At 35.5% G+C, this 13,505-nt stretch overlaps 1 protein-coding gene across 2 annotated transcripts in view; it reads right to left on the bottom strand.

Annotated features, from left to right (window-relative positions):
• TOM1L1 (target of myb1 like 1 membrane trafficking protein) overlaps window positions 1–13,505 on the bottom strand; it is a 58,286-nt gene that overhangs the window by 18,930 nt on the left and 25,851 nt on the right. For both annotated transcript variants that reach the window (XM_032209108.1, XM_032209109.1), the window contains 2 exons: window positions 4,171–4,320; window positions 1,625–1,744 (listed from right to left, as the gene is read on the bottom strand). In XM_032209108.1, the coding sequence (XP_032064999.1) occupies window positions 1,625–1,744; window positions 4,171–4,320 (270 nt within the window). The remainder of the gene's footprint in view (window positions 1–1,624; window positions 1,745–4,170; window positions 4,321–13,505) is intronic.

The following is a 13,505-nucleotide window of genomic DNA, read 5'->3' as shown; positions in this document are numbered from 1 at the left end:
ACTTCAAAGAGCCCACACTTTTATCCCACATATTTATATTGGCGTGCACATGCAAATATACTTATAATGCCTTTAAGCTGTCAATTAAAGTATAATTGTTGCTTTATTCCTAAATTCAATGGCATGAGTCTTAGTTTAATTTTTTTCATCAGTTATGAGATTTAACATACAGATGGACCTCAATTTATGACCATTTGTTAAGTGACAGTTATAGATAAGTCATATTTAAAATGCAATCTCATGATGTCTTTAAACAACCATCAGAAATCAACTGATCTCAAATACTGATCCCTTATTTTGTCCTTCTAAGTCCTGACAGTAACTACGTAATAGACTCATATAATGTTTATAATCAATAAATTTCAGGGTTAGGTTGAAAAATATGTAGTACCTATAATGAAAAAAACCTAGCAACAGTCCAGTTATATAAAGTGAATACTATTCACTAAGATAGCTTAAAGTGAGCATACAGGAAGGTTGCAATCAGGGTGAGTTAAAATAATGAAATATTTGATTTAGTGCAAATCGTAAATTGATGCCAGGTCACATTTAAAGTGATCCAAAATTTAGTTAATGCAAAGCTAGCAAACGCAGAATTAAGACTTGCACATACACAGCTGCAGTTTTGGATGGGCAAAATGGATAAAAGAAAGACTCCATCAGAAAAAAAGTACAAAATCAAAAAAATGTTCATATTATATATTAGAGCAACTGTCTGATGTAAATGAACAGCATGAATGTGATCATAGCCACACTAAAACAGGATAAGATATTGGAATGTCTAGATCTACAGTAGATTTTTTTGTTTGGCTATCTATAACTACTCTGTGACTTTCTGAACCATAAATTTAAATTAAAAGCATATTCTTTTATTCTTTATTGCAGTGTTTCCCAACCTTAGCAACTTTAAGATGTCTGGACTTCAACTCCAAGAATTCCAGACATCTTAACGTTGCCAAGATTGTGATACAATGCTTTACAGTTACTGTAATATATCATTAATATACATATAAACATTATGCTTAAAAGTTTTTATTTGCCTACTTTGATCAAACTGGAACTAATTACCATATTTTCCATGGAAATATGACTTTGAATACTGAAAATTTGAATAAAGCAACTATGTTGTGGGAGTCATTAACTAACCAAGACCTATTTATATACCCATCATTATGAATTCTGGGAAGTAAAATCCCCTGGATTTTAAGGCATACATTAGAAATCATAAAAATAAAGTTATTTAAACTCGTTTTCTGATTTCAAAAGATAACTTGTGTTTTCTGTGCAAGTGTTGTTTACATCTTTGTGGAATTTTCAAAGCCTTCAGGCTAATCCGGATACTTAATTTCCTTTATCCTGAAGAAGAAACCTGGGTTACTAGGATTCCGTGGGCAGATTTAACCTCTACATTTCCTGTTTAAGAAATAGTTTTAAAACTATTCCTCCTACTGTTAGATCTTTTTTAAAGCTCCAAGACAGAAACAGATTACTGGTTTCACAAGCAAAGGAAATCACTGTGCCAAATAAACATTATTGAGTTAATTAACACACCTTCTCTGCACATGCCAATTTTTGCAACTTGCAGAGCCTGTTTCAAATCAACAGCTCCCAATGAAGCACTTACCTTAGTGGTTCTCCTGTTGATCTCTGAGGATGGAAATTCAACTCCTTTCTTGAGAAGCTCTAGATAAGCCTCCTTTACATCACTCACATCCACAGCGTTCTGAAAACCCTTGGCCCAGGTCTGTTTGTGAAAAAGATTACAGTTTCTGAATCCAATTAACCCCCCTTTCAAAACCTGATAACTGCCATTTTGGGTCAAAAGCTGGGTAACAGCTATTTCTTCAAAAGACTTTCAGAGGAATGAGGCTGTATCAGAGAAGAACCTGATGCATCAAATTTTCCTATCCTATCTTGCCGAATCAGTACATGGACAGATCAAGATGGAACAAAGGGATTCCTTGGTATTGCAATGGAACTATTTTAGGAACATTAAGAGATGTCTATGTATTAAAACCAAACCAAAGGTTGAGAAAAAAAAAAGACCAAACTATTTAATGAAGATCTCTCAAATTTCTCAAAATGGATATTTCAGAACAGGGATTGTCCTTTTCCCACATAGAGCTAAAGTCCACGTCATTGCCATTTTCTTTACCACATCATTGGAACTTGACAGGAGACTTGCTGTGTTGCCTATGCAGAGATGACTGGTGAAGCTGTCATCAAAATGGTCACCCAGGAAGGTGATAAGGGCTCAAAAAAAGAGCCTGTAATTCTCTCCTTCTCTTTTGTGAGCCAGGTAAAGATACTTTTTTTTTTGGGGGGGGGGGGGGGGGGGGCTACAGGCTGGATTATTTCATATGGCAGGCCCATCCAGCCCACAGGCCATAAACTGCTGACCCCTGCTTTGGAAAACAACACACAAAAGACAAGATTTAACTTTAAAAAGGGATTGCCAAAGAGAGGGGGTTATAAAACTAGACATTCTGCAGATGTCTTCCTGATTCTTACATTACACTAGAGGTCATCCCATTAAATTGACTTGTAATGCTGAAAGAATTATAGTCTTCATACAATGCCTCTGTTGGGAAGCAAAATGCCATTCCATATCCACAGGCAGGACAATAGATTAGATGGAGCCTTTGATCCTTCTTTTGTTCTTCTCAAGGCTGCTGTTTCTCATATTCAGCAAGCTTGTGAATGTTTACTCCCCTTTGTGATAGGTTAGCTTTCAACATCACGAGGAGGAGGAGGGGAAATACTAGTTGTACAAAAGGACTAAATTTTGATTTTTATCTCCTGGAAGCACTGTCATAAAACCATTTCAGTAGATAGAGGAGTCATTATAACTGTTTTAGCAACTCTCAGAAATAGTGGTGTCAACCATTTATTAAGGATCAGAGATTAGAATATCATTTTATTTTTGATGGCTAGTAAAGAGGTAGAGCTCTTGCCTCACAATTAGGAGGTTGTGAGTTTGATCCTAGGTAGGGGAAGATGTAGGGTCCCCTGCTTGGGCAGGGGGTTGGACTAGATGACCTGCAAGGTCCCTCCAAACTCTGTTAATCTGTTAAAGCTGGAAAGTTCTGTGAAGGTAAGGCTGACTTTATTTCTTTCTTTCACGGATCTTCCTAGCTTTACTAGCCATCTAGAATAAAATGATATTCTAATCTCTGATTCTTAATGGATGTTTGATATAAGTACTGTATTTCTGAGAATTGGTAAACAGTTAGAATGACTCCTCTACCTACTTAAATGGTTTTGTGAAAGTGTAAATTTTATACCTTAAGTAAGCAAACTGATGCTTTTGGATGTTTTGGATCACAACTTCCATAACCCATTACTATTGGCTTCTGGAAACTGAAGTCTAAAATGGGATGTGAAGTTTTCTTATTTTTGTTTTGGCCCACTCAGATGTAGAAGTGAATATATGATTCAGTATGATCCCAGAGACACAGTGGCTCAGTGGCCAAGATGCAGAGCTTGTCGATCAGAAAGGTCAGCAGTTCGGCAGTTCGAATCCTTAGTGCCGCATAACGGAGTGAGCTCCCGTTACTTGTCCCAGTTTCTGCCAACCTAGCAGTTTGAAAGCATATAAAAATGCAAGTAGAAAAATAGGAACCAATTGGTGGGAAGGTAACAGCGTTTTGTGCACCTTCATTGTTTAGTAATGCCAGCCACATGACCACCAAGATGTCTTCGGATAGCGCTGGTTCTTCGGCTTTGGAATGGAGATGCGCACCGCCCCCTAGAGTCGGGAATGGCTAGCACAGATGTGCAAGGGAAACCTTTACCTTTATCTTATGATCCCGTGACAACCAAAAGTGAAGAAAAACTCACTTTCCCATCAGAAACACTTCTTTCATTTGCTGACTGGGAAAATAACTTTTATCTTAAGAGCAGAAAAAAATACACGATTGCCTTACGGTTTTTCAGTATGAGCAGATAGGGAAGATTATGCAACTATAAAGGAATCATTTGAAAACCAGGCCAACAGATTCTCTATCCTTCTCTTCAGTTTCTGTGTGCCATACAGAGCTTCAAAGAGAAGAAAAGGAAACTGATTTTCACACACTCCCTTTTCAGGCACCATACGCCCAGCTGTCATGAAACATTGATTACATTTATTTCATTGAGGGAGCAAAAAGGAAATAAGGAAAAAAAGCTTACCATGATAAAGGTCAAAATTTTCTCCTGCAAATTCACTGGTAAGTTAAACTTTGGATTCAGCAGCTTTACTAGCCTATCTTTGCAAAAATCTCGTTTCACTATCAGAGTCTGGAAACTTGGACCGCAGTTCTTCATACACATCTCAAGGAGCTGCAAACAAATGGGTTTTTGCATCAGTGATATGAACAATTTCATTTACTTCTGTGAGAGCAATGCCCTGTTTCTATTTCTCCTGCCCCATTTCTCATGGCACCCATGCCATCAGTTATCACCTCAAGCTTCCTCTTGTACTATTGAGCGTTTCTCAGTCAATGGTCCTCCGAGTGTAGAGTTTCTTAAAATACATTCCACAGACCATCAATATTGCCTGAATAACTTGAAATGATTCTACAAACTGGTTGCAAGATAAAATTGGGAGGAGAGGGGGGCAGCCAAAGTGGCATATGGTTTTTGGATCCAATCAGTCTGGCTTGCCAAATGAGCAGAGCACCTATCCATGAATTAAGAGTGGGCAGCGGCAGATTCTCCTCAGATAGATGAAACAGTTGAAGAATAACAACTGACAGAAGATTCTTGAATGGAAACTCACAGAAAATATGAGACTTTTAACTCAAGTGACACTAATGATTCCACTACCTTTCTCTTCAGTACCTCTTCCGGAAAATAGATTTTCAGCTTCCGAAACTAGATGAACAATATATTGATTCTAAGATTTTAATAATCCCATTCCAAATATTGATGAAATACGCTGCCCATCAGTAAAATATGTTTTGATTTGGCTCATCTGCTCTTCCCTTTTAAAGAAATACGAATATTCCTAATTTTTAAAAAATTAAAAGAAAAAGATATCCTTTTCCTTCACATAACAGCCCTGCTGGATCAGTGGAAAGTTCCATCTAACTACCATTGTTTTCTACAGAGACTTCTTGGAAGTCTATAAAGAAGAGTAATATTCCATGTGTCAGGCCTGCAGCCGGTGACTATTAGACTATGACTATTTCTCTACAACAAATATTCAAACACTTTTGAACCTGAAATTGTAGGGAATATTGAGGAAGTATTTTCTGATCTTCAATGATAATCATTCAATCTGGTGGAGGGGGAAAATCTTTTTTTTTTTTTTTTTAAGGAGAAGAAATGTTGACGAGATTCTCCTGGGTACGTCTTAGGATTCTTGCACCGACCTGACACAATGACAAAGAAATGCTTATAAGCAACTTATTTTTCAGTGTATGATCACTTATCCACAACCTTGCTAGCTTCCCTTGTCCCAATTAAATCCCAAGGGAAGATAGGATGAAGGCGCTTCCCTCATGAGGACATTTTCTGTCAGAAAAGTGGACATCTAGGGAAGCTGCAGAATGACAGAGATTCAATGGAGCTGAGGGAAAGGGAGAATTGCTGGTATGATCTGCCATTTTTGCAGCAATACAATTCAAAAAAGGCCTTGCAAACCAATTCTAAGGGGATTTTAAAGGACTCTGAAAAATAGATATCAAACCTGAAGGTTCTTCCAAAATTGTAGGACAAATTTTGGTATGACAGTTTTATTGTTTTGTCAAATATACACCCAACGGGTTATACAAATGACTACAGTAGAAGGGGACTGTGTTCAGGGCAGATAATCAAAATAAATTATTTAACTCATTTTAGAAGGACAGTAAAAATGCTTAAAAGTTTAAAATCCACTATGTGAAAATCCCGAATTGGCTATCACCGACAAAAAGGACCATCCATCCAAATTTTATAGATATGAATAAAATGCTAAGATACAGAGACATAATTGACCGACAGGGAAATTTAAAAACAATTGAAGAATTGGCAGAACAAAACATGAAAGTTGACTGGCTAACCTACTTGCAAATCAAAACTAAACACACTAATGATACTAAAATATATGACATTGAAACAGAACCATAAGAATTGGATAAAATAATTCACAGCTCAGAAAGAAAGATGATAGGGTGAATACATAAATTTCTCCTGAAGCATAAAATGGAAGAGGAAATCGTGAAAGAACAAATGATAAAATGGGCACAGAACTTTGGCTATAATATTGAATGGATAAATGGGAAAAATTTTGGGGAACAAACTTAAAAATGACACTGTCAGTTGCATACAAGGAAAACCAGTACAAAATGTTTTACAGATGGCACGTGGCACCAACAAGGTTAGCTAAAATCTTAACAAATACCTCCCCCAAATGCTGGAAATGTGAATCAATACATGGAACATACTACCACTTATGGTGGACCTATGAGGAGGCTAATTTTTTTTGGAAAAGGATAAAAAAGTGGCTAGAGGTAATAACAGGTGTTAAAATAGAATGGAAACCTAAAGTTTTTTATTAGGAATAATGACTGCGAAATATAAAAAAGAAATTCAGTATTTAATATTACATATCATTATGGCGGCAAGGATTGCCTTTGCCCAGAAATGGAAAAACAAATTAATTCCAAGTGAAGATGAAATAATAAGAAAGGTTATGGACTGTGCTGAAATGGACAAATTAACAAAAGAAATCCAGGGAAAAGAAGAAACAGAATACTACCAGATATGGGATCAATGGTATAGGTGGATGGAGGAAAGAAACAAGGATCAATGAAGGAAGACAACAAAGCCCAAAAATAGTAGTTATGGAGTATTAACGCATATATATGTATCCAAGTGGTTTAAATTTACTAGAGGTAATCAGCCAATATAGCAGACAGATGAGTAAGATAAAAGGGTTAAGAATGGTGAAATGCAAATGAAATATAATAGAAGGGGAAACAATATAAGGTGAGTGATATCAATTGGCAATTGCTATTAGAAAGAACAGGAAGCTCCTGTTCGTATTGTATTGTGTAAATATGATGTACGTCTAAGTTCGGTAATGATATTCCCATCAGCAAGAGTTCTAAGGACAATTAAAAACAGATCATTATATCACAGCTATCCTGTAATTTTACAATGATCTGCTTCAGACTGTAACTCTAAAATAAAGTCATTGATTAGCATCATTCACAAAAGTTTTAGGCACACATAGAGTATCAATTCTCCCACTGAAGATGGAAGCAATTTCATTTTCAATTAGTTGCATTTTATATTTACTGTAAGTCTCAATTCAAACTTGTAGGTAACCAGTGGTTAAATATGGGTTAGGGAATCAAACCAGCTTTATAAACATAAATGTTTTCTTTGATAAGCTCCGGTGTATAATTTGAATCCCCAAAGTTATACACAATAGATAATCAATGAGTTGCAACTGATCATTTAACAATGATTCAAAGTTATGACAGCTTTGGAAAATGTGACTTAAGACCTATCCTCAGAGTTACAACTGTTGCACCACTCCTATGGTTCCATGACTGCAATTCAAGCACTTGGCAACTGGCTTGCATTTACAACTGTTGTAATGTGTTGCTGTCATGTGAACATGACCTGAGACCTGTCTAACTGGCTTCTGACAAGCAAACTCAATGAGAGAAGAAGCCAAATTCACTTAATAGCTGCCTTAATTAATGACCATAGCAAAAATGGTTGTAAAATCAGACTTATGACCACAATTGGGACCAGTATCATGTGATGCCTCACTTAACAACCACTTCACTTAGCCACCAAAATACTGGTCCCAATTGTGGTCATAAGTCAAGGACTATCTGTATATTATCGCCAATGTTTGTACTGCAGGCCCAAGATGCCCTATAAAGTTGGTGCTGAATTCTTGGTTATATAATGTGACAAAAGAGAGAAATTATATACACAAGGCACAATTATATTAACAGTATTAATTTTTTTTTGGAGGGGGGGCTATAAATTTTAATTTAAATCAAGGTCAGGAAAAACCTCTTCAACTAGTTACGATCTCTTGTACTAAACTCAGGGTTCTCAGTAGTGGTGGGATTCAATTTTTTTTACTACTGGTTCTGTGGGCGTGGTGTGGCTTGGTGGGTGTGGCTTGGTGGGCATGGCAGAGGAAGGATACTGTAAAATCTCCATTCCTTCCCCACTCCAGGGAAGAATACTGCAAAATCCCCATTACCTCCCGATCATCGGGAGGCAAAGAATAGATGGGGGCGGGCCCAGTCAGAGGTGGCACTTACCGGTTCTCCGAACTACTCAAAATTGCCATGCAAATGTGTGTCAATCATGCCAATGGTAATAGCAATGGCAATACAAATAGCAGTAATAATAACTGTAACAGCCACAAATTATAGGGATATTTATAATTGCTGGAAGGATTCAGCTGTCTCTAATTGTGTAGTATTTTTTGCACTGCATTCTAAAAGCCTGAGTTATACCCATCCACAACACCCCAGCATCTGGTTGAGGATGGGGAGATCTGAATTCCATGTCTGGAAATTAATAGATTAGGTTGAAAGCTGCTGTTAAAGCTGTCTTCCTAGGTGGATTGAATTCTCTGCCCACCAACTATGAATTCAGAAATTTATAACACTCCCCTCCCCAATTTACTCACAATCCCTGGGGTGGGGGTGAGTGGGAAGCATGGCCCACTGTTTGACCACCTCTGCATTACAAGACAAAAAAGTCAAGCCACAATTTCACTGGCTAGACTAGGTCATTGTTCATTCATAACAGTAAAATGCAGTTAGTTACAATAGGAAGCAAAGCTTCTAGTCTCTGCTAGTGACCTTTGCAAGGGCAGAAAAGTAAAAAGCACACACACTGTTACTTTTTGTTAACATTAAACCATACCTTGCATTATTTCCAAATGAAGCTTTTTCATTATCATGGTATAGCATAAAAAGACTGAAAATGGTGAAAATGTAACTCAATAATTGTTCAGTTCACCAAAACACCAGTATTACTATACCTCTACCAGAAATCTGTAGCAATAAATATTTCAAGGGGATTCACTGTTCCAGAAGGCCAAATTAAGGGCAATTTGGACCAAAGTATGGATTTTTTTAAAAGCAATTTTCTTGTAAGTTTAGAACAATAAAAAGCAAAAAAACAACAGAAAAATTAATACTCCAAAATCGCAGATTAGAAAAGAAGCAAGCAAACTAGGTTAAAAAAAAGAGATGGTGACTGGGAGGGAAAATAATGACTGACTGACTGACTGACTGACTGACCGACGGACGGAAGGAAGGAAGGAAGGCCATCATAAGAAAAGGACTGTATCACAGCTACCAAAATGTTTTAGCTAGAATCATGAAAGACATGCTAATCAGCTATTTGCTCACAGAAGTGGGTTTAAAGTGGTACTGTATATAGAAAACATTTTTTGCAAGATAAATGAAGGAATTATCGACACTTCTCCTGTTATTACCCTTTGCCTGTACAGACAATGATGAAGTGTTACTGGATTTTGTATTCCATTAGAGTAGTTTAGTCCTCCCATTGTTTTCAATAAACTGAAACAGCTAGATTGAAAGTGTGAATTAAAAGGCTCCCTTTTTTTGGCAAAGCATTTGTGAGTAAACTAATGGAAGCTACTTCCATGGTAACAGCTATTTTCATCAGAGAAGAATGCCCTCAATTGGTTCTGAGCCACATTCATTGGAATAAAAAATATAAATGTTTATTGTACTGTATACTGCAAGTTATCTGTCCCACTCCCAGTAGATGTTGACTTATTCATCAATCCTTTCAAGTACCTAGTCATATTTTTGCAGGATCCAATATCTGATACAGAATACTTGATGAAGAAAATAAATGAGTTAGGAGCTTTATCAGGCTTCAAAACAAATAAAGACGAAAACAACAATGCTTGTTAAGAATAAGACTTTTTAGGACTATGAAAACTTAACAAAAAACACCGGGCTTCAAGATGGAGAAAAAGGTGAAATATGTTGGGGCTACATTGACAAATACAGATTCTAAATTCTTTCAAACTTTGTACCTGTATGGAATATATATATATATAAACCTATTAAGATGGGGCAACTTGCAATTATCTTTTCTGGATAGAATTTGTGTAATTAAGATGACTGTCTTACCGGAGGGAGGAGCCAACGTCGCGACAATACGGACGTGCGGTCTCGATGCTCCGAGACTGCAGCCGATACTTTTGTTGCTGGGTGGTCCAATTGGACCTAAACCGTCCTGCAGAGATGATGAACAGGAAGAATACGTCTTGCTGACCTCAGGGATACTGCAAAGTCCCTGATCGATGCAAGAGAAGTTCTTCAAGCCCGTGACAAAAAATCCAGCCAAGGCTGATGAAGTCGGGACATCTCCAAAATGGAAGGATACGGAAAGAGAAAGTTTTTCCAGCTGGTGAGGAACTTTTACCATTTTAAAAAGAGATTGCCTATAAAAAACTTAAAATTAATTTAAATTGGAGGACAGAAGAAATAAGCGACAGAATTAAATTTGGAATGGTTTTGGACAGTGGGCTATCTTACTTTTTAAATACGATCTTCATGGATGGAATTTATGCAAGCCTTTTAAAGCGAATGGATTAAGTTATCTTCTACTTTTTTTCTTTTATTATTTTCTGTAACCTATGGACTAAAATTTTCCTCTTTCATTACTGTGGGTATTCTCCTAACTCACTCAAAAATCAGACTTTTTAAAAACTTGAATACAAAAAAGATACAAAAAGAAACAAGGAAAATTGTAACAATAACACTGCTACTCGGAGGCTGGAAGGTTTGTTTTTGGAAACGAAACACTCTTTTTTTCCCCTCACTGATTATTTTGGCTTGGCACTGCAAGGTCTCACTGCTTGGTTATAGAGAGTGATAAGAAGGAAAGCATACAGATGTTCCTTTGAAGTATATCTTTAACCAGAGAAAAGTGAAAACAAAACATTATTGTGAATCTATGTTTAATTTTTTTAACCTTCCAAGCTAGAGCAGCTGTGTTTGTTAGTTGGAAAGAATGGCACAATTTCAAAAGCAAACAGAAACCTTGAGATTTCAAAAGATATTTTCAGAAATACAGAAATTATCAAATATATATGAGAGGATAGAGAAGAAGCTGGAAGACTTAGAGCATCTAATAGCAAAATATGATGAAGAAGTTGAGGATGTTTATCAAGTGGAAAACGTGGTGGTTAAAACCCAAAAAATCGAAGTGGAAAATGAATATAAAGAATTTAAATTTGTTGATAATTATGGTGATTAGTTTGTCTTTGAAAATGGAAAGAGTGGAATACTGAAAGAGGAACTAAATGGAGGGGAAATTTACCCCAGATGGCAAGATACAGAAGAAGAAAAAACAAAAGAATTTATGGATTTAAAGAGAAATTTTATTAGCAATATCATTGATAACATTACTGACAATCAAAGATAATCTGATTAAGGAAACAGAAGAAGGGCATTGAGATTACATGAGAGATTTTATAAGCAAGGAGTTGCTAAGAGGAGTCCATACAAAGTTGATTAAGGAGATGATTAGAGGACTGACACCACAAATGGCAGAAGATATGAGACTGTTTTGCTATTGGAAAGATACAGGTTGATAGATGGAAGAGTATAATTTAAAACTAGTTAAACTTAGTGAAATTTAGTGACAATAGATATAGTTAAATAATTAACTGAAAATGTTACTAATGTATACAATGTGTAGTGTCATGATGTGTAATAATTGGATATGAGTATTGAATGGTACCCATGAAAGGAAGATTAGAAATCCCTTTGGATTATATATAAAGATTAATAAAAAAAAGAACTAAGTTAGATACAGTTAAAGTTTTGATTATTAGGGGGGAAATGTTATGATACAGGATATAGTTAAATAAAGGAGGGGTAAGGATAACAACGTATATATAAATATGGGTATTACATAAGGAAACTGGATGTAAATTGTAAACAGTGATTTGGAAAGGAGAATTAGAAAATTTTGTTATTAAATATTATGGATGTTTAGCTAGAATAGGACATAAGGATTCAGTGTTAATGGAGGATTTTAGAAATAGTAAAGGCCAGTATGTGGTTATGTATTAAATCTTGGTATATTTTATGATGAAGGATGTTTAAACAATTATAGTCAAATGAAAATGAAGATATGATAATGGTAACATGTATAAATATCTGAGTTAAAATACTTGAGTTAAAATGAATAATGTTTGTTGACTGTGGAAGAGATGCATGAAAGTATTTTTGTAACCAACTGATACACTTTCTACAGCATGTAAAGAAGGATATGTTGTGTCTGTTTTGAAAATTAAAAATGAAAAAAAATATATTAAAAGATGACAGTCTTACCAAAGATGCTATTTTTATTTCAGACTTTACTGATTCTTTTAAATTCTTATAAATATAAGTATTTATAAATAATGGCAAATTGATATTTCTAAGTTCATATGGTGAGGGAAAAAACCCAAAAATTATGTATAAATTATTGCAAGATGCTAAAGAAAGAGGAGATTTGGGTTTACCAGATTTGAAATTGTACTTTGATGCTTGATGTTTCGTGTGTATTAAAGAGTGGATGACTCTCCAAAACAAGAGATTACTTGAATTGGAGGGTCACGAACTAAAAATTAATGTTTATTAATATGTTAATAAATATATTAAATATTAATAATAAGTCTACCACTGTAGGTATATCATTGTTTTTCCAATTTACTGAATACAATAATCTTGCCACAGTTCCCAAAAACAATATTATTTTCCTATATTTCTTTTCTAACTTCTTGTCCATAAGACTTCTATCCTGGAGTCAGAAATAGAAACTTGAATATAATATGAAACATGATATAATTCTAGGCAGCCATGTTAAACCTGTTCATAAACACATACGTTTGTGAAATATTAGTACAATCAGCCAATACAGAGGGCGGAGTCCCAATGGAACTAAAATGGAATTTAAATGCTCATATCTCTCTTTCAAAGCTACTCAAGAATGTTGAGGATTTCCCAAAATTAATATGGGATTAATATGGGAAGCTACATTAAATTTTGAAGTCTAGACAATAGCACATACGCTCATAAGTGTTCAGAAAACCTTGTTAGTGAAAATTAAACACCTGGATAGGTTTCCTTCAAAAATGCAAAATAAGCAGGGACAGAAAAGTACAAAAGCATCTGACATATTTAGCATTGTGCTTTCTATTATCCCTGTATGTTCAACTGTCTTCCCTGAAAATGCCATTTATGGAATTCTACAGTTTTGCCAAAGGATCTAATAGGTCATGAGTTGTCTTAGCCATAGGTTTTAAACATGTCAAAGGAAAGCTAGAGGATAAACAAAATAATAATTGATTGCTTGGTCAAAATAGGTTTGTTCCTCTTCCTTTTCACCCTTTGGATTTCTGTAGACTGATTAGATCAAGCCAATCAAGTATAAACCAATAAATCACTAACCGAAATAATGCATCTCTATTCATGCCAAATCAAAATTGAAACAGCAACAAACCAAGATTTCCAAATGTTCTTTAC

The sequence above is a fragment of the Thamnophis elegans genome, chromosome 2 (assembly GCF_009769535.1).
Source record: "Thamnophis elegans isolate rThaEle1 chromosome 2, rThaEle1.pri, whole genome shotgun sequence".
Lineage (NCBI taxonomy): Eukaryota > Metazoa > Chordata > Lepidosauria > Squamata > Colubridae > Thamnophis > Thamnophis elegans.
Note: the sequence above shows the minus strand (reverse complement) of the source record. Positions and strands in the feature narration are given on the sequence as shown.